The following is a 26,034-nucleotide window of genomic DNA, read 5'->3' on the forward strand; positions in this document are numbered from 1 at the left end:
ACTGGGCATTTTCACAAAGTCCCGCCCCCAGTTCATGACGTCACGCCAAGTCATCTTGCTTTGCTCAAGAAACAAAACAATGGGCTCACGGAGTTCAGATTCGGAGAAGATGCTTTCTTTCTTGTTACTCATCCAGTTATGAATGATTCAAATAGTTCTGAAGAGGAAAGTATACATGTTTGCAATCGATTAAAGGAGTCCTCCCATATCAATTCGAGCCGTCAATGACAGCAATTTAGTGTCCCAGAAAATGCAAGTTGGAAATGGGCTGATTTGTCTGCTGGGAATTTGTGTCAGCGAATATCAAATATTAGTCTTGGTGCAACACACAACGATTCACCATCGCGTCATTTATGTGTTTTCCTTCTTATTTCGCCATCAACACCAAGTTTTCAGACGAAAAAAAGTACCCAAAATGCATTGTGTGTCGCTTTCTCGGTCTTGGGTGTTCCAAATGTGACGTCACGTCGGGGATCGTCATCAACTCGAAAACAGGACATCCTGAATATTCAGCGCGAGTCTTAAAATGTAAAATACGCTCAGTAGAAGTAATTTGAAGTGATTTTACAAATTATGGACACAACTTGTCCGAAGGCATCGGTTGTCCTTTAAATGAGACATCCTTCATTGAAACTGAAACACAACATGAAAAAGCATGAAATCATTTTTGAACAGACACAATCAATGACGGTTTTGTTAGATGCATAAATGTGACGGCATCATTGACTGCAATAAATAGCTTAATAAAGATAAGCGCGTATGTACAGAGTATAACAGTGAAAGAAATGTGAGCGCACATGGCGTTAATACCATGCTAAGAGAAAATGTATTCCGTGACGTGAATCTTTTCAAGCGAATGACCCGCCTCTAACCTGCAGCAATGTTTTTTTTTTTCTGCTGAGAAAATGTCCTCAACGTGGAAGTCAATCATGCGGAAGTCGTCGATTTCATCTCTGAAAATCTCGCTGAAGTGTGGGAACTGAAATGAGACATTTGAAATGAGATAACTTCAATGGAAACAGACCTCTTATAAGCGTCGGCTTTTGAACTGCAGCTTTTTTTTTTCTTCCTATCAGTGCTCGGTTCTCATAAAGTTCAATCACATCTGGAGCAGGCGGCCTCTGTGGTTCCTTTGCTGACAAAAAAAAATAACATTAAAAAAAAAGCAGACCTACTCGCACAACGACAGCTTCTTCGGTTTGCTCTGCCGTGAGGAGAAACTACTGGACTGTTGGTTCAGGTCTGAATCGGTCATCTCCGTAAAGTCAGGACTATGTGTGGGGGACTGGGTTGAGTCAGAAGACTGAGTGGAGTTTTGATCAAGGTTTGCTGCTTCAATTTGTGTTTGGAGAGGAACAACCACCGGCGGGCGCTCTTTGGGCTTGCGACCTCTCTTTTTGGCAGGGGTGGCACCGTTCTTCACTTCTTCTCTAATGCCGCTGTCATCCAGGGCTTTATTCTTGTTGGAAATCCCTTCACCGTCCGACACACGGAACCAATTCTGAAGCAATACAAATATTGTTAGACCTGATTAGAAGTTTGTGAAAAGGAACCGGTACAGCAGGATTATTTTCACACTTTAAATAGAACCATAGACCATATACAGGTATCATCCGAGTTACGACCGGGTTCCGTTCAGACAAAACGGTCGTAAGTCAAACGGTCGTAAGTTGAAATTCATTCAAAATGGCTGATGTGACGTTTACACGACTGGATAGTATACAATTTCAATCTATTGTTTTTAAGCAACATTTTCTATTGAATACTATTATTATTATTATCATTTACAGTTCATTTATAAATGTTATAACTTTTAGTGTCATTTTTATCATTTTATATTTTGTATTCTAGATTTTTATTACTGTATAACTGTACCTGTAATGTATACAAAACTGTTTACTGTACAGTTCATTTATAAATGTTATACCTACCTTTTAGTGTCTTTTTTCTAATTTTATTTTGAAAAATCACTCTCCCTGTTAACGGCCAGAAGAGGTCGCCCAAAAAACGCTCGGACTCAGGCGGACACCGAAGGAAAAAAAGCAGTGTACAGTACTAGCCGAGGCGGTATCTGCACTGTATAACTACTGTATTGAGTGTAGTCACGCAGTAGATTGCTGTGTGAGTGTGTGACATGCTGGCTGGCGCGTTGCGGTGCGTTGTGGTGCCAGGCGTAGAATAAAAAATAACTATTAAAAAAGGTGTGGCGGTCGTGGTCGTAAGTTCGGGTGGTTCTAACTCGCGACCTTCGTAACTCAGATGTGACCTGTATTTGTATACAGACGAATACTGGTATAACCCCGAGGTGCCCAAAATGGTCCACTTCCTGTCAGATATTATCCTAGTCCACATATTGCCAAGCATTTTACAGCATGTGACATCCGCACAAAACCCTCCAAAGGAAAGCAAAAAACTCTGTAATTTTATTCGGAAAAACTGTTTGCTTTTGGCCTTTTCCGTTCTTTCGTAATCAGCGCTAGAACATCAGATGGTTCATGACCATAAAGCAGAAGAAAACATATTTAGGAAAAACATAACTGTCAACTTATACGTTTTCCCCGTATTTTAGACATCTTTTTTTTTAGCATTTCACATAATGTACGGCATACTACAACTTTTATACGGGAAAAACCCCCAAATTGTCTCAACTGCTGGTAGCCAACAACGATGCTGCCGCCGATCGCTATCATTGTCACAGCAAACCAGCAAAAGTAATTCTCAATCGTATTTATATATTTTTCTTATTGCTGCGTACGGTCGTATTAATAAAAGCATAACTTGCGCATGCGCAGTAAGTTTTCGTTGGTTTGTTGCCATTTTGAGGCAACATTGTGGGGGAAATGTCTCACCCAAAAAGAGGCAGAAAATGGCCACCGAGCTCCTGAGGAATGAATCAGCCCGTTTCCACAGGCTGATAAATTCCTCACAAGGAGCTTGGACACCCTCTTCTGGCTCTTTCTGGTGCAACACGAGGTTTTCAGACCAAACAAGCATTGATGTGATGGAAGGACTGCTACAAAGTGTCCTTTTTTTGGGTCAGGGGCGTTCCTTCAGTGACGTCACGTACGGATTCCTCACCAACTCAAAAACAAGACTTCCTGAATATTCAGTGCGAATCATAAAATGTAAAATATAGCTATATGCGGTGGAATAAAATGCGCTCAGTAGAAGTCATTTGAAGTGACTTTACAAATTATGGACACAACTTGTCCGCAGGTGTCAGTTGTCCTTTAAGGTACAGTAAAGTCTCGTTATATCGATATCGGATATATCGATAGTCCCGGTTATATCGATACTATTTCTATGCACGCACGGAGAAAATTACATGCAAACAGGGTCGGATATATCGATAGTCCCGGTTATATCGATATTTTTTCGGACTCCCTTGAATATCGATATAACGAGACTTTACTGTATATGCGGTGGAATAAAATGCGCTCAGTAGAAGTCATTTGAAGTGATTTTACAAATTATGTTCACAACTTGTCCGGAGTTGTCAGTTGTCCTTTAAGGTATTACAAAATAAGCGAGACAGAAAGTGTCAGATGTTTTAAATTTTACATTTGATTGGTATATTACTGTGAGTGACCAACCTGTGAGTGTGTCTTACTTATGTGGTACTTGACACCACTCTCTGAATTAAACGCCTTCTCACAGATCAGACACGTGTACTTGGCCATTTCTCCACCTCCCTGTAACATAAATCCAAATACAGATCTTACTGTTGCTCAGCATGTATGTTTTTTTTCTTGTCAGTTCTTTAAAGGTAACAATTTTAGGCCCAGTCAGGGATGATCACTTTGTTCAGAAACAGATTGGCTTTGAAGGATATTTGGCCCAGGTTGCATATCAATCAAAGAGCATGATTGTCCATGTTTTAAGAGGACTCCATTGGATGTCAACTAACATGTTGTCACTACTAAGCGGAGATGCATTTGCATGATTTACATTGCATCAGTGTTGAAGCGACTAGTAGACTTGACCAATCATAATTGGTAAAAAAAAACAAAACAGCCAAACGATGGGAATGAAAGTCAATTTGCCAGGTCCATAGGTGAAGTTACTGCTAGCTAGCCCGCACACTGCTCATTAGCTTGCACGCTAGCTTTCTGCTGTCTCTCACAGAAGTATATTGATGCTAACGTTAGCATGGGGCTTGTCAAGTAGTTTCCTTCATGGTATTGTTTCATTGCAAATTAGAATCACGGCAGAACCTTTTCTCTCCACAAAGGCGAATCGTTTGGTCCATTCAACCTGAAGTGTAGGATACTCGTCTTTTTTTTTTTTTTACTCGTCAGGCTTATCCAAAAGGGAGTGTTTACCTGTTTCGACATCAACGACCACCTAGGTCAGTATCATCCAATAAAAATTGGTAAACCAGTTTTTAAAAAACATTTTGCTCGATTTCCCACCACGTCGGTGGTCTTTGCGGTGTCAGGGGAACTTTTGCCTCTGATGAGTGTTGATACCTGGCTACAGTTGGCAAGGTGAGCTTTTAGTCCAGACACACTTGAATAGACAGCTTCACAGTTCTGCGAATAAACAACCAAACAAAACAACAATTCAACAGTCCACCAAAACAGCAGCATCACTGTTAAATATTTAGTGCTCAGACTTGTCAGGTTTGATAACAAAAACAAATATGCTGTCATATTGTGTGCGACTCATGAAACCTGGAGATATTCTCACTTCATTGGTGCAGCAGATGAAGCCATTTTCCTTGACTTGAGTTTTCCAGCTCTCAAGAAGGTCCCTGCTGAAGTTGGGAAGACCTGGACGAGTGTAGTTCAACTATGTAGAAGAAAAGTGGAAATTAACTGTCTATATTAAATAAAACAAGACAGACAAGTGACCACTACCTTTTTACAACTTGGGGTACAAATGAATTGCACCCGTTCTTGTGTACGGAGGGAAATCATTTTCAGGCATTTGAATGAAAGACGACAAATTGAAAAGCTGACACCCATTTACACCTAAGACACTACGGATTGCAAGGAAGCACTGTTGATTTTTATGAAAAGCACTGGAAATTTTAACTCATTCACTGCCAGACGATGTGAAAAAATGTGTCCACAACAGTGGCAGGGTTTTTGTCATTTTCACTCAAATAGCAGGACCCACAGAATATTGAGTTTTGGGACTACATAAACCACAGGTGTCAAAGTCAAGGCCCGCGGGCCAAATCCGGCCCGCCACATCATTTTTTTCAGGCCGCGAAAGCAAATCAAACTTGTTAAATTCCATGATGATTGCTAAAATCTGAGCCAAAATTTCATATTTTTGGATGTCAACCACAATAAAAGTCATTATTCTTGACTTCAGATTTGAAAACGAGTTATTCATTAATTTGCCGTGTGCTCTATATGTAATATTTGAAGGGATTTAAACATTCTAATGGGTTCCCCAAATTCATAACGGCCCTCGAGAGGAAACCATAACTACAATGTGGCTCGCGGCAAAAAATGACTTTGACACCCCTGACATAAACAATCAATAGAGCGTTAGAAACCTTAGACTGTCTTCTTACATCAGAAAAAAAGAGTTAATTCATAAGTTATATGAGTCTGGACTTATCTGAGCTTCAAATGGGAGTGGCTGTACAAAATAAAATACATATTGATTGATATAGCGCTTTAACAACAGCTGAAGCTTGAACAAAGCGCTAACATGGTCAAAAGGCAAATGCTGCCCCTTGTGGAAAGGCAAAAGGCATTGCCAGAGGTCTGACCAGCGCTTTATTGGCACTCCGTGCAAGAAAAACCAAACCTGGACAAATTCGGGAATGGCGCTCCACGTCACACTTTTCAATTCCTGAATAAATTCAGTCTCCCTTACCCTCTTGCTATCAGGCACCAGATCATCCTTGATACGACGCTTGGTGCCCCAGTCTTTGGCAAGCTCATCTTCTGCTATCTCCTGAAGGTGGAACACCGCCACCTGAGCTGAGCGGCGCCTCACTCTGCCACTAGGTGTCCGTTCAAAATCTTCTGGAAGGCTTTCACTGTGTGCTGCGTTTTCCTGAACCCTGTTTTTCAGTTGACTGTCTTTGTCATGAACCTTGTCCTTCTCTCGGGTCAACTGTGTTTTGACATGCCATCCGGGCTGGCTTTGCTCTCTCTTTCCTCCTGAAAGCTTCTCAAAGGTGACCTGAAGGAACAATAGGGCACAATGAAACCTTACTGTACACATATGTAAACAAGAATATTTTCCTTTCAAAAGATCTATGTCATGTTTGTCAAATTACCCTCTCTTTGCCAGTGTTGTTGTTGGTGTCGGTCCGATTGTCTTTTTTGGTGTTGGGGGCTGTCGTAGTTGAGGGCATGGTTGCGGAGTGCTCAGTGCGTACGTGGTTGTCTCTGACAGCCTTGGAGCGATATGTTTTCCCACAGTGCTGGCACAAAAACACGGTGTTCTCAACATCAGAGCATTCGCGTCCACAACGCTTCTGGTGGTACTGGAAGCCCATTAGACTGGAGAAGTGAGCTGAACAGCCCTGCACATTAACAGGGGAAGGTGAAAGGTGTATGAAAATTATAGTTTATATACCATAATCCATAAATTAGATTTTTGGAAGACACTTTTATGCTGAATCGTTTTATTGGCTTCTAAGGAAGGCATATCGATCAAGAAATGTTTTTTTTTACAATATTTATAATATTGATTATAACTAAAATGGCATCCCGTAGTATTAGTTTTGTAGATAAAACAATAGCTGAAGATTCTATTCTTCAGAATACAAATACAGGTAACATCCGAGTTACGACCGCGTTCCGTTCCGACAAAACGGTCGTAAGTCAAACGGTCGTAAGTCAAAATCTATTCAAAATGGCCGATGTGACATTTACACGACAGGATTGTTTTTAAGCAACTTTTCTATTGAATCATATTATATACCAAACTGTTTACAGTTCATTGCTACATTTTATAACTTTTAGTGTCATTTTTATCATTTTAAATTTTGTATTATCGATTTTTATTACTGTATAACTGTACCTGTAATGTATACAAAAGTGTTTACTGTACAGTTCATTTATAAATGCTATACTTACCTTTTAGTGTAGTTCTTATCATTTATCATTCTTATCACAGTTCTTATCATATTTATCAAAGGAGATGTTGCCGAGACGGTATCTGCACTGTATAACTACTGTATTGAGTGTAGTCACACAGTAGATTGCTGTGCGAGTGTGTGACATGCTGGCTGGCCAAAATTGTAGTACGCGTTGCCGGCTGCTTGCGCGTTGCGGTGCCAGGCATCAAATTAAAAAAAAGGGGTCTGGCGGTCGTGGTCCTAAGTACAGGTGGTCGTAACTCACACCTGTCCTAACATGACATATTACCTGTATAGGAAACGAATTTTCTGGATATTTGGTAACAAACGATATAAAACCGAGCAAAGTAATTTGCACTCACTTGGACACCTAGAGTAATTCTGATGCAATCTTGTGTTGACAGCTGAGAAAATGTCGCTAGATATCAGAAGAATGGGGTACTCACTTGTACCAACAGAAAATTTACTTACACTCTTACTTATTTCTCTCCTTTATTTTCTACAACTAAAAATTTATGGCGGTACTCATTTGTACCGTCAGTATCGAAAGGGTTAATCATCTTAATTTGCAGTCTGTTGGTTTTCTCTCATCATTCCATTGGTAAACTCATGAAGAAGGGAATTAAAAACCAATGTCATACCTCACTAGGACATTTGATTCGACCCATCTGTTTGAGAATTCGGCGTAGTCGTTCTCTCTCCTCATACTCGTCATCCAGCTGACCTTCACTGCATGAGGACTGGAGGGAGAATGGGAGGGGGCAAACAAACACATGTCACACTGTTTTCAAAAAGTCATGGAATGTAGTTTCCATTTCACGTGTTGACAGTTTGCAAGGATAAAATGGCTTCACTTAGGAGACTGTTTTTCATGGTTATGACACCCTGAGCGTTAACACGACCAGAACTAAAGATGGCAGAGCTGCTATGGAGAAGACCTGCAATGAATGGAGAGAGAGTTTCTGTGTTGTGTAAGCAACGGTTTCAGGCAATAGAAGAGGTTGAAAAACCTCTGTTGATTTGGATTAACAAAAAGCAGATAGAAGGGGACAGTGTGAGTGATGGTTTTATCTCAGAGAAAGCACGGCAACTTCACTCTGATATCATCAAGAGGCAACTACATCAACGACCATCAAAAAGGTAAATAAAACGACTTTATTATGCAGTTCAGTTTATGTCTTTAATTACAATATAATAGCACATTTATTATACATAAAATAAGGTGTATTTTGTGTAGTTTTTAGGCATGTTTAGTAGAAAATTATGTTTTATGGGGACCTGGAAACAGATTATTCTCATTTTTAATGGTTTCGTATGGGAAATAAATGTTCGGTAGATGAAATCTTTGCCTTACACACACTTTCTGGGAACCAATTAAGTCCGTGAGCTGAGATATCACAATATGGCAATCCCAATATGTCAATATTTATATGGTTGTAAGTCAGCTCTGGTTTAAATCAAGTCATCAGTGTACACAGGCTAAAAAAGGCCGTCTGTATTTGACACTTTTTCATCCTGGCTTCTGCTGACAGTTGAAGCAATCACATGGTAAATAAAAATCTACAACACAGTGAAACTTCATAAGATGGATGTGTTTTCAACATGTGACACGAGAGTCAACCATGCGGACAATACTTTAAGGCAAAACCAACAGTGTCCTTGAACCAAAACCGGAGCGCTTAACCAAGGTGATTTTCTTTGAAAATTCAGTGGCCAAACCGACTTTTCATAAACGACGTCACTCCAAACTGAAGGATCCAATATATGTCACAAATAAAAGATTTTGCATGTCATGCATTATAATAAAGTGTGGCCACAAAAAAAAAACCCTGCAGCATGCCACAGGGTTTGCAGCACATGCATTCATGAAACATTCATGCTACTTTTTGAAACTGTTTTAAATTATTCAGCAAACCCCAGAGCGCTAATGCAGGAGTGCTCTGATAATATCTTTAAGATGCTCTCAGCTGTCATACTAGAGACAGCTGCAGAAAAAATACTCAGCACTTGAGGGACGTCTGTTCACTCATGAAACCGAAGATAAAAACTTGAGGGGGCTTTGTGGTGACTAATTAAAATGCAGCATGCAAATAAGCTGCAATGTAGCTTATGGTAGTTGCTCGCGTGAATGTTTCATGTATTTACAGGATTCCAAACTAAGAGAAAAGTGACACCGCTTTCAGTGTGTGGAGGATTTCTGTGAATAATTACAGTCTGCCCTCTTGAGGTGTCTAGTAACAAATTGTCCAATTGGGTGGACTCACCACGTCATTGGATAAAACAAAAACTCGAAATATGGACTGCTTTCTACAGTGTTGCTGAGGGGAATTAAGTGACTTTTTGTGCTGATGGGTGTGTACCTTGGAGTTGTGTTCTGCCATGATGTGGTAGTTGAGTCCTGCCTTGGATTTGAACTGTTTGTGGCACTGCTGGCACCGCAGGGCCTCTTGGAGCTGCATGTCAAATGAAGCAGCCATTTTGAAATTACAAATAAAAGCATATAAGACAATCAGCAAAGCAATATTTCATCACGGTTCCCACTCGTTTCTTGACATTATTTGCCAGGACTCTATCGGTCAGGTGATCACAACATACACAAATGAATTCTAGTGTTGATTTTATATACAGTATGTCTATCTGTCTAGATATATAACTGTCTATCTATCCATCATTTTTCCCCCCATTCATGTTTCGATCCGCTTTATCCTCAAAAGGGTCGCTGGGTGGGTCACCCACCGAGGTCATTTAATTTTATATTGGGGAACATTTCACGAGTAACGTTTAAATCATTCAGAAGTCCAATTAAGAGTATAACAACCCCAGTACAACTATCGCAATGAGGTATACATTGAGTCAATGGTGATTAACTCATTCACTGCCATTCACAAATTTATTCAGGAATTGAAAATATGACGTAGAGCGCTATTCCCGAATTTGTTCAGGTTTTGTTTTTTTCCTGTTTGGGTGCCGATAAAGCGCTGCCCATGACCTTTTGCAATGTTTTTTACCCTAAAACAAGGGGGCAGTATTTCCCTTTTTTCCATGTTACCGCTTTGTTCCAGGTTCAGTTGTTGTTAAAGCGCTATATAAACCAATATGTATGTATTACATTGTATTTTGGACAGCCACCCTCATTTCAAGCTCATATAACTCCATGCTCATATAATTAAGGAATTAACTCTTTTTTTCTGATGAAAGAAGATAGTCTAAGGTTTCTTACGCTGCATTGAATATTTATGTCGTCCTAAAACTCACTATTCTGTGGGTCCTGCAATTCGAGTGACAATGACAAAAACCCTGGCACTGGAGTGGACACATTTTTGCACATCGTCTGGCGGTGAATGAGTTAAATAGCACGAAAAGCACAACACCGATTTGTTTGCTTATCAACGGTGATATAGTTAGGATAAAGAAAACGGAAGTATGAAACTAGCGCCAGCTTTTTCAGCAGAAAGTTTGGATGTAACTTGAAAAGAACAGCGGCACGAAAAACTTGCAATATGTGTGTTGAATATAGCAATATCGCAAAAGCAGTGTTTTCTCCCCACATGCTGTTTAAAGTTTGACGTAACGTAATTGCTTCTCAGCTGCAAATATCATGCAGTCACAAATCCCCCCCGTCTTCTGACCTTCTGGCAAATCTCCATGTGTTTCTTCAGGCCGTGGAGTGATTTCCGGGTGACAATGGAACAGGTGGGGCACACCACTTCACCTCGCTCTGATATTGACTTCTGCCACTGAATGTCAGGAACTGTATCAAGAAAAAAAGCATATTTCGCTGTGAGTGAGCAGGTCAAATATTTGTCGTATGAAACTGAGGATTTGCCACTGAGCTGGTTTTATTGGTGTTGCTTTTGGATGACATTTTTTCCTTGCCTGCTGATGTCGGCTTTGTGTCAATAAGACTGGTTTCTTGACTAATGATGATACTGTACATGTTATTGTTGAGTCCATTTATATTTATTACTTTCTAGAGTCTAGACATTGTACTTTTGAACAAAAGCAGGTTCGTTTCAAAAAACAAGTACCTTGCTGCCTCTTACTGGTTACAAACAAGCCCCCATTTTTTCTTTTACATTTTATTTTTGAATGGGCAGGAATCACGCAAGAAGAAATGCAATATTTTATATGAATGAAGATTACATCATAAAATAAGAATGTATAAGCTAAACTCACTGAGTTTGTTGTGCCTGTTGTGACTGCTAAAGACATTAACTCGTTCACTGCCAGCCGTGCACAAAAGGTGTCCACTCATGTGCCAGGGTTGTTGTCATTGTCACTTGAATTCAAGGACCCACATAATATTGAGTTTTAGGACTACATAAACATTCAATGCGGCATTGGAAACCTTAGACCACAGGTGTCAAAGTCAAGGCCCAGGGGCCAAATCCGGCCCGCCACATAATTTTTTTCGGCCCGCGAAAGCAAATCAAACTTGTGAACTTGTCCATTATACTTGCTAAAATTCTAACCAAAATGTCATATTTTTGGATGTAAACCAAAATAAGTCATTTTTCTTGACTTCAGATTTGAAAACTAGTTATTATTTTATTTATCGCTCTGTATGTAATATGTGGAGGGGATTACACATTCTAATGGCTTCCCCAAATTCATCACGGCCCTCGGGAGGAAACCATAACTACAATGTGGCCCGCGGAAAAAAACGACTCTGACACCCCTGCCTTAGACTCTCTCTTACATCAGAAAAAAAGTTAATTCCTAAATTATATCGGTCTGGAGTAATATGAGTTTGAAATGAGGGTGGCTGTCCAAAATACAATGCAATACATACATATTGGTTTATATAGCGCTTTAAGAACGGCTGAAATTGGAACGCTATCATGGAAAAAAGGGGAATGATAGCACCTTGTGGAAAAGAAAAAAAACACTGCCAGAGGCCATGGCCAGTGCTTTATCGGCACCCTAGCACGAAAAAATAAAATAAAACCGAACAAATTCCTGAACAAATGGCGCTCTACGTCATATTTTCAATTCCAGAATAAATTAGTGAATGGCAGTGACTGAGTTAAACATTGCATTCAACATTAATTTTTCAGATTCAACTTAAAATAATCAGATGTTTAAATGTCTTTTTACAGCAACAAAAGTACAGTACAAACTGTTTAAAGAACGTCTCGCAAAGATAAACCCCACCTTCTTAAAAATTTGGACAAAATGAATGCTTCACCTGAACTGGTACTTGCTGTGTGTTTGGCGAAGGATTGATTCGAAGTTGGTCTTCTGTGAGGCAACTCGCTAAGTCCATTCCCGTCTGGCCTCTTTGCGCGACTCGCTTTGAGCTTCTCCTCCACTTTCGTCATACCTGCAGCATGCATATATGCAGGGGTTGTCAAGTCAGCTCTTCACATTTCTGGAATCGAATTGAGATGGATATTTCTGCCAATACCTTTTAATCCAAACGTTCCCGAGATCGAAGGCTGCTGCCCAGTGAACTTCTTCGGTGTTTTCTGCTTCCGTCCTTGCTCAAGAAATCACACAGAAGGAAACACAAAAAAAGGTCAAGCAATTACAGTACAGTGATACCTCGGTTTACCAACCCCTTGGCTTACGAACTTTTCGGTTTACGAACGTTACATTTATGAAAATTTTACCTTGGCATACTAACTTTACCTTGGCATACGAACTTTTTTCGTACACGGAGCTGCCTCAATGAGTGATGTGTCGATCGCGAACGAGCCCGTTCTTCTAACAACAAAATGGCAGCCGACTGTTCTTGTCCTCTTTTCCCCGGCCCCAGTCTTCGGTTAAAGCCACGCGATTGGTCAAGAACGCAGCAGTGCGGGGCGGAGGGGGGCAGGCAGACGACTGAGAGAGTTTCAACTTTGATAGTTCAAGGTTAAAATATCCCATCAATCAGTAAACTTGATGCAAAAAGCTATCAACCTAGCTAAACAGAACACAATTGATGAGGAACTAGATAAAATTATCACAGAGAAAGCACCTACAAGGGATCATTACTCAAGATGGTGAAATAAGTAGGCTACGTTCCTCATCAAGTGTTTAATGCTGATGAAACCGGCCACTCCATTCCATCAAGCCATCAACGACCATCACAAAGGTCAATAAAACCACTTTATTATACAGTACAGTTTATTTCTTTACTTATAATACCATAGCACATTTATCATACAAGAAATCAGGTATATTTTGTGTACTTTTAAGGCTTAGAAAATTAGACAGTAGAAAATTATGTTTTATGGGGACTTGGGAACGGATTATTCTCATGTTAATAGTTTCCTATAGGAAATTAATTTTTGGGATACACACTTTTCGCCTTACACACTCTGTTTGGGAACCAATTAAGTTCGTAAGCCAAGGTATCACTGTATAAGCATGCGGTGAATATGAAAACGCTTTCATCTTACTGTGTTTCATTCGTTCTGGGTCTTCATCGGGGTTAGACGGCGGTAGGCTGCCACATTCGCTTTCACTACCCCCTGTATCTGAGGATGTGCTTTGTGACTGCGATGGCTCAAATTGAGGCTGGGCTGACTGGGACTGGTGAGTCTGTACTGATGGCTGGCTGTGTTGTTTCCTTTCACTCCTCTGGTGTGTCAGCTCCCCGTTGTGAGATGGACTAGACACCTCCAGGGTCTTTTTTACTTTGAAGAACACTGGCGATGGAGGGTTGTTATCCAGGTGCCTGAATTAACAAATCAAGGAAAGTCAGGTAGCAATACAGTATGGCAAAACAAACATTATTTGACTTGACAATAAGGCAGCAAATTTGAGCTATAAATGCTGTTTACCTTTTCACATTGTTGAACTTGACAGGGGTCTTCTGAAGTTTATCATCCTTCGACTCTAAGCTAACCCTGTCTGGGTGGTTCCAAAGCATGTGCTTCTGTAGGCGTACCTTAGTTGCAAACGCTGCCTCACAATAAGGACAGCCATGATTCTGCTTGTCAGTGACTGTGGTCTGGGAAAAAAAACAGACACAAAGGCAGGGAATTTAGCGAAAGCACATGTAATAGCTTTTGTTTCCGCAAAGGTGATCAGTGTCAGTCTGATGTGAACGTCAAATAAAGTGTGCATGGAATATTACTATGTAGGTTGAGAGCAGAGAGCGGCTCACCCCCTGGCAGCGTTGATAATGGTACTTTACACCGTAGATGCTGGGAAACTCTAGCCAACAACCTGAACACGGACATTTAACTCTGGAGCGACGTTTAAACTCTTCCTTCCATTGGACAAGCAAGTGGGCCTGTTTGGGGTGAGGAGAAGAAATGAATACATGTAAGAAGTATGGTGCTACATTGTATATTATACCAATTCATATAAGGCAGCCACACTGAACAAATAAATGACGATCACTTCAAACTCAGTTTAAAAAGGGCTACTCACGGGTATGCTTCTCAGTTCCTGCTCATCTGCTTTAGGACGCCCTTTGCTCTTGCTCTCTGCTGTCGCATCACACACTAGCAAAATACAAAAACATACATAAATAAATTCTGTGTTATTGCTGCATTAAAGTGGTGAATCATTCAGTCATTCAATCATTTTGTGCTGTGTCACATTTTTCATATTTCAGGTTTTTTTAACTTCAGACTCATTCATGGCAGCATCTAAACTGGCTCAAAGCACTCAGCGTAACTACCAGGATTATGAAAATGGAATGAAGATTTTGGCAATGAATAAACTGATTGGTTTTGTGTTGGAAAGAGTTTACAGTAGCGTCAAGACCTTAGCCCTGACAGACATTCATAAATAGCACCTCTCTCTCCATCAAGGCGCTATAACATTCTCCAAACTCACTCATTTCCCACGTTTTATCACCATTCAGGTTGTGGATAAGATTCACTCATATTTAATGACAAGGTGTGATGATAAACTGAGCAGGGTGTGACATCAAGCATTTGTTGACGGTAGCCTGAAGTGAGCTATGGCGCCTAAAGAATACTGAATGTAATTTAAAATCATGTTTCTGCTGCTTGACAAACAAAATAATCACTTGTCAAAATGGATTCTTTGTTCAACATTACACTTTCAACGAGAGCCAGCCGTTTTCAACACTTAACTCATACACTGCCATTCCCGAATAAAGCGCTGGTCAGACCTCGGGCAATGTTTTTTTTCTTTTGCAGCTGTTGTGCTGAGCAGGAAATTGAGCATCCGTTCCTATCTCACAAAACAAAGGTCTCCAAAAAAAGTTCCTAATTAACACAACTCGCTCCTGAGGAAGATATATTGCCGTTGCTTTGGGAATAAGACAAGTCACAGTTAGCATGATCAAAAAGCTGTTTGCAGCGATGTAGTTTCAATTAGATTATTGGATCCATTCAATGAACAGTCAATTAAACCCACGAAGAGTACTTGGTACGCATGAAATATATACGAGTCGACAATGTAGCCCGCCTCGTTGCTATTGCTCGAGTCTGAGGGGCACACATAGCCATTTTCCCAGTTGAAAGAAAGCTGGCCGGTGTCCCATCCAAATCTTGTCTCTAAGACACAATTCAAAGGGATAAAACAGCTGTTCATTTCATGTGAGGGAACAACTTGCCCCCAGCTGTCTGCGCACTGTATCTCTGCAGCTGTTCAATCGTGGAAACCAAGTCGGGTATGAGAGGAGCGAGGACGAGAGTAATGAATCGAATTTAGGGCTACAACAAGAAGTGGATAATATCATGTATACTGTTTACACCAGGCATGTCCATCTGTGTGATGAACATGCAGAGAACAAAGAAACCAGGAAAGGGTTAAGTACAGCAGTACTGTGTGTGTTACATGGAAGTAATCTATCCTTTGTCTAATGCCACTGTTGAAGGAAAATATGATACGCTTGTCAGAATATCATCACATGCATGTCATTTTTGAAGTTCTTTGGGGAAAAAAAAACTAATACAGTAAAGTCTCGTTATATCGATAGTACCGCTTATTACGATACTATTTCTATGAACGCAAGGAGAAAATCACATGCGTGCAGGGTCGGATATATCGATAGTCCCGGTTATATCGATATTTTTTCGGACTCCCGAGAATATCGATATAACGAGACTTTACTGTACATATTCACTCATTCACTGTTCAATTCAGCATAAGAAACCTTACACTCCCTTCTTTTATAAAAAAAAGAGTTAATTCCTAAGTTATATGGGTCTGGAGTTATCTGAGCTTGAAATGGAGTCAGTTGTACAAAATACAATACAATACATACATATTGGTTTATATAGCGCTTTAACAACAGCTGAAGCTGTAACAAAGCACGAACATGGACAAAAGACAAATGCTGCCCCCTCGTGGAAAGGAAAAACATTGCCAGGTGTCTAACCTTTATCGGCACCTCCTTCAAAAAAACAAAACTCGAACAAATTTGTGAATGACGCTCCACGTCACACTTCAATTCCCTAATAAATTTGAGAATGGCAGTGAATGTGTTAAACATCTATGTGTTTGAATAAAGTGTTATGTGTTAAACATCTATGTGTTTGAATAAAGTGTTTGAGAATGGCAGTGAATGTGTTAAACATCTATGTGTTTGAATAAAGTGTTTTTTTTGTTGTTTTTTTTTACGAGAGAGGCACCAGGACCCAGGGGTCCTGTCAGCTGTCTGATGCTCTCATATAACACGGGTTCTCCTAGCTACGCCTGCAACTGCTCCCAACACGATTTGACCACACATGCACACATGCATGCACCCACACACACTCACACAACAGTAACAGAATGCAGATTTGTTTTTCACTGCCAGCACTCACACAGGAGCCATTGTCTAGATCTGCCCCCGTTGGATTAGAACGATACTGCTGCCTGGAATACGCTTACAAATGACTCCAGCACAGCTGTGTCATTTTCACAACTTTAATAGTGTCACAACTTTCCGGCAAAGTTGACCTCTCATGAGAGAATATGTGACTGACTGGGGATGAACGACAACGTTTTTTTTGTTTACAGAGGGCCTTCAAAAAAAAATGTCTAAAACGCAGTGTTTTAGACAGTTTAAATAGAACTGCCTGGTCAGCGACAGGAGTCTAAAGTTAACCTTTCTTCCAATGCAGAACATCTAAAATTTGAGAGAGGATACAGAGAGTCCTTGGGTGGATTAAAATAATCGAGGCAGGGCGACTCATTGCAAGTCATTACATTACATTACATTACAGACAGACATTACAGTTAGGACAGCGCAAAAAAAATCATTGTCACCGCCCTACCCACTCTCGAGGACTTGCACACTGCATGAATCAAAACGGGGACGCGGACAAACCTACTGGACCCTCGGCACCCTGCCCACCACCTTTTCCAACTACTCCCCTGGACCAGGCGCTAGCGATCCATGCGCACCAAATCCAGCAGACATTTAAACAGCTTCTTCCCCCAAGCCATTAACTCCCTAAACAGTAACTCAAATAGAACTGTATAGTGCCTCAATTTTTCTTATGATGATACAAGTGCAGCGTGTTCTACCGGAGACCAATTCCTTGTGTATTCTACATACTTGGCAATAAAGATGATTCTGACGCTGAAAGAAGCAACTCATATGGGTCGAATCCATTTTGTTTTCGCTCTTTCAAGCATAGCTTCATTTGTTCAAATGGTTAAGCCCTGCTGGTAGACAAAAGCTTTTGTGAAGTAAGCACCACTTGGAGAACGCACCTGTGGCTTAGTTCTAGCGCACGTAACATACAGCGCATGCTTCAAATAAAAGCGCTTAGGTTTCGCATCCCTGCCTCTTTCTCTGTTAATTCAAAGGGCCTCAATGGTCTCTTCAGATTGGCACTGATTATAAGAGCTTTCGACATCAGCTACATATTTCACCACCCTGGAAGCTGTATCTTTTGCCAGATGCTCATTTGAACCAGGGCCAACAGTGAATTTCCTGATGTTCAGTCAGGAGCGCTTGAGTTACTGTCCAGATTCAGTATGTGGTCATTTATAATGCTAGTGACAGAAGGCAAATGTGAACGAGCAGAGATGGAAACGAAATGCTTGATTTTACAACACAATGGCTGTGACAAAAAAAAATGGTTGATCACGCTCTCCATATTATTACTGTTTTGTGAGTTTCAATAATTATTAATAACACTGGTCAACTCCATTTTACATTTTGGGTGCTGATTCACTTGCTTTTTCTCTGGCGCATCATGTTGTATGTATGTCAATGTTGTGGACTATATTTCATTTAACCAGTAGGGTTTGTTTGAAGACTCTAAGGCAGGGGTCGGAAACCTTTTTGACTAAGAGAGTCGTAAAAGTAAAATATTTAGAAATGTTTTTCAGTGAGAGCGACATGCACGCGCACACACGCAAACACGCACGCTTGCGCGGCCACTTTTAAACAAAATTTCAGATTGTATTATTTAAGATAACTTTGTGATAGTACTCACCATTAACATGAATGGTTTTCCGTTCCTCATGATTGGTAAAAATCCAGCCAGTTGATCGGAATGAAAGTCAACTTGCCGGGTCCATACGCGAAGTTACTGCTAGCTAGCCTGCACACGGCTCATTAGCTTCCACACTTGCTTTCTGCTGTCTCTCGCAGAAGTATATTGATGCAAACGTGAGCATGGGGCTTGTCAAAGTGCCACTGACGTTCAACTGTTTAATCAATGGTATTGTTTCATTGCAAATTAGAATTAGAACCATTTCTCTCCGAATCCTTCCGTCTATTGTACAATTCTTGTCACTTTTTTACTTGTCGAGCTTATTTAAAAGGGGCGTTTACGTGTTTCAATATGAACAGCCAGTATGATCCAATCAAAAATTGCGCTTTCTGTCAACCGAGGTTAAGTATCATCCAATCAAAATTGCGCTTTCTGCCAACTGCCGCCCAAACAGGAAATGAGCAGCGAAAAAGTGAGAATATGTATTTCGTTTTATCGGCGAGCCACATGCAATCATCAAAAGAGCCATATATGGCTCATGAGCCATAGGTTCCCGACCCCTGGTCTACGGGGTGGGCAGGAAAATGTATTTTATTTCCAATGCGTGGGTTGACTGTAGATAAAATATGTCACCCCAGTTTATGAATGGCTTGCTAAACAAATATTGTTTTTTTTTCTTCCTTCAAACTGAGTAATCGACAAACTAACAGAATGGAATATCGTGGATCATGTTTGACCTTGGAGCTTCTGCTGTATGTGATGAGAACTGGACAAATAATGCAGGCAGAGGATAGTAAAGAAACCGATGCCGTTTCAAATACGCAGGGTCAGCAGATGGCACATGAACGATGTCCTGCAGTCACTGAAGTAGGCAGGCGCTTAAAAGCATGCACACACAAATGGGAAATAAATAAATAAAATAAAAGGAGCAGCACCTCGTCTCATGAGCAAGCACTTCATCTAAGAATCACAAATAGATTTGAACTTTGTCCCATTTTCTGACATGCAATAATGGTGATCAAATCTTTGTGAAGACAGAGTGGCGCATTATTAAAAAAACAAATTTTAAAAAAGGATTTTAAAAAACTTAGCTGGTCTACTAACGTCGCTCAAACAGGTATTTTTTGTTTGTTGACTTTCCTTAAGATTCTGACGTCCAAATTTATGAAATGTTCTTCGTAAAGCTGTGGATTAAGAACAAAAATGCTAGTAGCCAATTTAGAAAAAAAAACATACAGTAAAGTCTCGTTATATCAATATTCTCGGGAGTCCGAAAAAATATCGATATAACAGGGACTATCGATATATCCGACCCTGTTTGCATGTAATTTTCTCCGTGCGTGCATAGAAATAGTATCGTAATAAGCGGTACTATCGATATAACCGATATCGATATAACGAGACTTTACTGTATTTGTTGGGCAAATGTAAATTGTGTTTTAATTTTGGGGAAACAATTTTACAAAATTTCCTTGAATACAAAGACACTCCAAACATTAAGAACAGTTTTAAAGCTGAAGATGACTATTTGTAAATTCATGTTTTCAACAGTCCATTTCTGTCTATCTACCCGACAGCCTTGCTTCTTTAATCTCTACTTTATATTCATGCGTATGGTTCCTTGCGATATGAGCTGGGTCTTAGGTGAAGGTTTTTTGGGTGGTGGAACTGTATACTGTATTCATGAAGTCCCATCATATTGTGTAAGCCTTTGATGAAAATATTAGTTCAGTGGATTTATTTTAATTTGTGCAGGTTGTGTTTTTTGCAGTACAAAATCCCATCCATTTTCTAATACGCTTATCCTCATGAGGGTCGCAGGGCTGCTGGAGCCTATCTCATCTGTCTTTGGGCAGTCGGCGGATACATCCTGAACTGGTTGCTAGCTAACAAGCTTCAAATTTACAGTCACACCTTGGGACATTTTAGAGTGTCCCATTATCCTGCCACGGATGCTTTTTTGGGACTGTGGGAGGAAACAAGACTGACTACCTAGAGCAGGAGTCGGGAACCTTTTTGGCTAAGAGAGCCATAAAAGTAAAATATTTAGAAATGTTTTTCAGTGAGAGCCACACGCACACATGCACGCAAACACGCACGCATGTGCGGCCACTTTTGAACAAAATGTCAGAATATTTATTTAAAATAACTTTGTGATAGTACTCACCGTTAACATGAATGGTTTCCCGTTCCTCATAATTGGTAAAAATCCAGCCAAACGATCGGAATGAAAGTCAACTTGCCGGGTCCATAGGCGAAGTTACTGCTAGCTAGCCTGCACATGGCTCATTAGCTTCCACACTTGTTGTTTCATTGCAAATTAGAATCAGAACCTTTTGTCTCCACAAAGGCGAATCCTCCGGTGCTTTCAAGCTGAAGTATACTCCTCTTTGTTTTTTTACTCGTCGGGCATATTTAAAGGGTGTTTACGTGTTTCAACATGACGGCCAGTATCATCCAATCAAAATTGCGCTTTCAGCTAACTGCCGCCAGAACAGGAAATGAACATCGAAAAAGCAAGAATATATACAGTAAAGTCTCGTTATATCGATATCGGATATATCGATAGTCCCGGTTATATCGATACTATTTCTATGCACGCACGGAGAAAATTACATGCAAACAGGGTCGGATATATCGATAGTCCCGGTTATATCGATATTTTTTCGGACTCCCTTGAATATCGATATAACGAGACTTTACTGTATTTAGTTTTATCGGCGAGCCATATGCAATCATCAAAAGAGCCATATATGGCACGCGAGCCATAGGTTCCCGACCCCTGACCTAGACAAACCTCAAGCAGCCACGGGAATAATATGCAAACTTCACACAGGAAGACCAGAACCTGGAATCCAACACGGCACCTCTGCATTGCAAGGCGAACATGCTCACCAGTCAATCGCATTGCCCCCTAGGATAAAATCCAGCAAAGAATTAACGACAACGGTTTATAGGGTCAAAATCAGCTCCATTGAGTGATTGCCCGTGGGTTTCAATGTGCCTCACACAATGCTGTGTACGACCCACATATGTACAACTGTAGTACATGACAATCTATATACATGTCAGTAATATTCTACATTTACATAAGTACTCTGAGATATGAATTCAGCACAAGGTGTTCCTGGTCTTTTAGTTCTTGTCTCACAAAGGAAGATTTGTAAATCTGTCAACTGCCCGCAAACGACATGTCATCCCAAACACTAACACGCACGCATATACAGCGTCACATGCATCATAATCCATCCTTGAGGGCAGCCTATTAACCTAAAAAAATTGAAGCACCATCCTTCTGTGCAGCGGTATTAGTGCTGAAGAAGGGGGTGCGGGGGTTGGGGTTCTAAAGGAATGTTTGCAGCAGCCAAGACAACTGGGTCATTAGAACAGCCCCGGTTTTCCAAGTCGACAATACGGTATTTAAAAAAAAGTAATGCTGGCTATTGAACTGATACTCAATTATGTAGTTTTGGTGAATTTATCTTTGGAGAAAAATTAATTTGATGGGCAAGTCTTTATTTATACCAGGCGTGTCTGTGTTTTGACCCTCAAAATACAGCTCATGGGGACAATGCCACTTCAGGTCAGACATTAAGAACAACATACAGTGATGCATTGCCTTACGAACGCTTTAGCTAACGAACTTTTCACCTTACGAACATTAAATTTGCGAGAATATAATCTTGTCAGACAAACTAGTTTTCAGGAAACACACGAAGCGCCACAATGGCTGGCGGACTAGTTTTCGGCAGATGAACACCAAACCACACGGCCAAACGGCTGCCGGACTATTTTTCCACAAACCCTTTCTCTGAGTGCAAACGTGGCATACATGGTTTGTTATCAAGGATACATTTGTTATTATGGGACCGAAAAAGACCCCACTACAGGCTAGTGTTCAACCGAAGAGGACACAAAATAAAATTACGGATAAAGTGGATCGGAAAAAAAACAATTTTGTTCGATGTATAGCCGTGGTTGTTTTTTTTTTATGTTTTGTCAAACAAAGTGGAGGTCTGAAACACTGTTGGCATTGTTTTCCAGACCAATTACGCGTCAAAAAAAGTAAAGCTAGTGTCAGCAGTCAATCATCATTAATCTTTAACTTTTGTAAGGTCACATAGAAACTACCATGGCAGAGTTGGAGAATGACATAAAAGTCTGTATATGGAGATGGAAAAGCCTTCAAACCAACTGCCAGTTTGAAATCAGCAAGGAGTGAAGTGACATATTTGAGTTCAGGAGTTTCTTGCCGTGAGCAAACGAGTCAGTCCGGTGATATTTGAACGTCATCACGGATAACTTGTGGTTTAATAACCACAAGGAAGCATTTTTGTCAAGGCTAACAGGCTCTATGTCATGCTGCATCCCAATAAATTATGCAAGATTGTCGATGCGGATCCTAAAATGGAATTCTACCAGGAACTGATCCATGCAAACAAAGCTTAATCAGTTACCACGTCTTAAACAAACTGTCAATTATTTTGGTTGAATGAAATGGAACAGCTTGCCACTTACTGTGTTTGATGTTGTTTTCGGGGCATGGCACATTTCTAACAGGCTCCTGGTGATGTCCATGCTTGGAGGTTCGGCCCCTTAGCAGCCCTGGTGTTGACAGCTTTCCAAGCCTAGTACCACTGGGGTTTTCCATCCCTACATTGGGAGGCGGGATGGGAAAGGGGAGGGGTGGGCAGACATAGGAAGTATCAAAAACAGAAGTCCTGTTGATTCTGCTAAAAATGTAAACAGCGGTGATAGTATTAGTGATACTGTATTGACTACAATCATGTATATCTAAGCTATCCCAGTTCTGCAATTAGAGTGAACATTATCTGATTGGAGGCACATACATAATGTGTAATGGCCATGAGGTTATGACCTTCCATGTTTGATTTAAAAATCAATCTTCTCATGACCTCGCCAACTTCCTGTTCTGCCCCTTAGATAAAGGGTGAGTCAAACAGAGGAGAAGGGCTGAGGGTTTCAAAGCTCCTTACGACAGTTCCCTACACATCTGGGTCAAGTCCCAGTGCAGTTTTTTTTGCTTTAAAAAGGCCCATGTGTGTTATTAAATGTACATTGCCATCATCCATAACAGGATAGATGTCAGCGACAAGCTCTGGTTGTTGAAACCTCATTTCCCGTGGAGTTGGGAGCAGTCTAATGGATGATAGGCCGACAATCGCTAATTATGCCAAGTGGACTGATAGCGATCCCACATACTTTCTCTGAGCTCACATTCCTGTCAGTCCCATAATGATTTACAACAACACGCCAAGGGTCACTCTGAGAGGCCACTCAGCGTCTGTTTACGTCCCATGCCATTCAGTGTGAAAATAACTGCACATGAAACTATTGCCACTTAGGTTGTTAATATATTTTGATGGTATAGGCTTGCACTGAATAACATTATGCACTTAATATAGAGGTACATACAGCGTGTGGACACAAGAATTTCCTTGAAATGTATCCTTTATAGATCACCAAAATGTGATTGTTTAATGTCTTGTCATGCAAAGTATGGACATCATCAGCAGTGCAAAAGGCATAGCTGTACATCTAACTCAAATTTTTAACACTGTACAAGAATAAATATCATTTCCAAACAAATATTTGGGCGTGGTTCTCAAAATTGCTTCTTTTCCCAATTCACCAATCTTATAGATAAACTATAAAACAGCAAATCTGGGCAAGGTTTATCATTATTATGTGCACTGTATATTTGTAATATTAATTTAATAAAATCTCTTTTTTCTGTTTCAGTATGTACATGTATTTCCCAATTACAACATAATTATACATGGGCCATACAGTGGTCACTTGATAAAACAATACAATGACTACTTTATAAAAAGAGACTAAATTCATATTTTACATAATTAAATTACACGTCCCATTCACTATATTAATTGCCCACCACTAAGTCGCAGTATGGGACCCTGTGATCAGCGATCTTTCTCTTGACATGACCCCAAGTTCAATTATTTTTTTTTTTTTTTTTTTTTTGCTGCCGAAGTACCAATAGTCACAATTTATGGTATTGTGTTAATTCTGATGACTAAAAGACACTGCACATGTAACATTAACATATAGGGCAGCGAACTACCAACCATCAATCCCTTTTCTGATCCGCTTATTCCCACAAGGAGTAAACTACATAGATGACAAATAATAAAGAAATAAGTTTGAGATATACTCAAACTTTTTTCTTATATGAATGTCACACTGTGGATGAATTTACATTTGTCTGATGATGTAATACATATAAAAATTATGACAAAACTGCATGTGAATTTCTTGTGTTTACATATTTGATCATAAATCTGATTCTTATTCAAATTGGAGTTAAGTACATTTTAGCACAATTTAATGTTTTCAGAAAAAAACATACAAGGAGTGAATGACAGCAGGAGATATAAAATAGACTACACACAACACCCCTACTCAAATCCACTCACACAATCTGCTGACAAACTGGAAACAAGTCATTTAGTCGTGCACATGGCATGCTGCCATGTTTTGTGTGACTCACGAGAGTGATGAGAGAAACAAAAGTAGCACTTTTCTTGCTTCCACGAGCTGTGGTCAGCCACACCGACCTGAAGTGTTGGCTGCTCCACCACAGCTCACGATCGGCTGGCCCCAGGTCAGCTAGCCCCCACGGGTGAAGAGGAAGGGGGGGTCCGGAGACAGGCACCGTATTGGGCGTCTATCTGCCAATGTTTTTCTTACATCCCAATCCCACCTGCTGTGTCCCGATGTCAAGGGCTGGTCACAACGCTGTTGATGGGGGGGCGTCGTTTTATCCTTCCCACCACCTCGCCTTGAACCGATGGGGGGGGGGGAAAAAAGCAAAAAATGAAAAATTGCGCGTGGGTTTTAAAAAAAATCCAGAAGACTTTAATCTAGTCGTGCCCCTTTCCTTTGAGGCATCAATGTGTATTTACCACGAGGCAACGCTCCAAGCTTGCAGTTAAACACTCTAAAAATAGCCAAAAAAGATGCGTAAATCCTCGACTCCTTGAGAAAAATATATTGGAATTCCGGATGGTTTATACAGGCACTGAAGCAAAATGGCGACTTTATAACGAAGGAGAAGCAGGAGAGGGAAAAAAAATCCTCGCGCTGGCTGGATCGAAAGGGAGCGACCAAATTATAATTTCGACGGCTGCCAGACACTTTACGAGAGTAAAGCGACCGTAAACGGAGGGAAATAAAGAGAAACGGCGACGGCTGTTCGCTTTTCGGCCACTCCTCGGCTTCTTACCTCGGGATTATTTTCGGTTTTAATACGGATATGTTGTCTCTGCGCGAGGCCGTGTACACTATTCCACTAAATATGTGCTGGGTTGCACGTTTAGCTAAGCACGACACCCCTGACAGCGGCGACGACACTCAAGGCAACTTGGTGTCATCGTTGTCAGAGTTGTTATTTCCATCGTTATTTCCGATATGGAGGAGCTTCATCGTGGAGCTTCCAGCGAGGGTAAAGTTGCTGCTGTGCCCCCCGCTCGGGCTCTTCCGACGTAACGGCGTTCGCGCCTGACGTTAAACGGCCAGGGCTTCAAAAGCTTTACCAACTATTTCAGCCATGGAAAAAAAGGAGAAGAAAAGCACGATCTATAATAGTATATAACA

The 26,034-nt window shown here is 40.6% G+C and overlaps 1 protein-coding gene across 5 annotated transcripts; it reads right to left on the reverse strand.

Moving 5' to 3' along the window:
* Nucleotides 1-654: 654 nt before the first annotated feature.
* Nucleotides 655-25,907, reverse strand: znf512b (zinc finger protein 512B). Of its 5 annotated transcripts, none has more exons than XM_088990735.1 (19): nt 25,664-25,907; nt 24,929-25,219; nt 22,915-23,049; nt 14,417-14,490; nt 14,148-14,276; nt 13,822-13,991; nt 13,438-13,715; nt 12,459-12,530; nt 12,240-12,374; nt 10,681-10,802; nt 9,412-9,504; nt 7,693-7,791; nt 6,245-6,493; nt 5,836-6,147; nt 4,690-4,791; nt 4,470-4,532; nt 3,594-3,692; nt 1,176-1,501; nt 655-979 (listed from the first exon to the last, which is right to left on the reverse strand). In XM_088990735.1, exons 3-19 carry the CDS (start codon nt 23,045-23,047, stop codon nt 928-930), a joined length of 2,508 nt encoding a protein of 835 aa, XP_088846861.1. In that variant the 5' UTR covers nt 23,048-23,049; nt 24,929-25,219; nt 25,664-25,907; the 3' UTR covers nt 655-927. The 5 variants fall into 5 exon arrangements, with proteins under 5 accessions (XP_088846861.1, XP_088846868.1, XP_088846885.1 ...); XM_088990742.1 differs by having other exon boundaries at nt 24,996-25,219; nt 25,344-25,907; XM_088990759.1 differs by having other exon boundaries at nt 6,245-6,391; nt 25,344-25,907.
* Nucleotides 25,908-26,034: the final 127 nt, after the last annotated feature.

Source organism: Hippocampus bargibanti, linkage group LG01, assembly GCF_051943395.1.
Source record: "Hippocampus bargibanti isolate YZ-2025 linkage group LG01, ASM5194339v1, whole genome shotgun sequence".
In the NCBI taxonomy this organism is placed as follows: Eukaryota; Metazoa; Chordata; class Actinopteri; order Syngnathiformes; family Syngnathidae; genus Hippocampus; species Hippocampus bargibanti.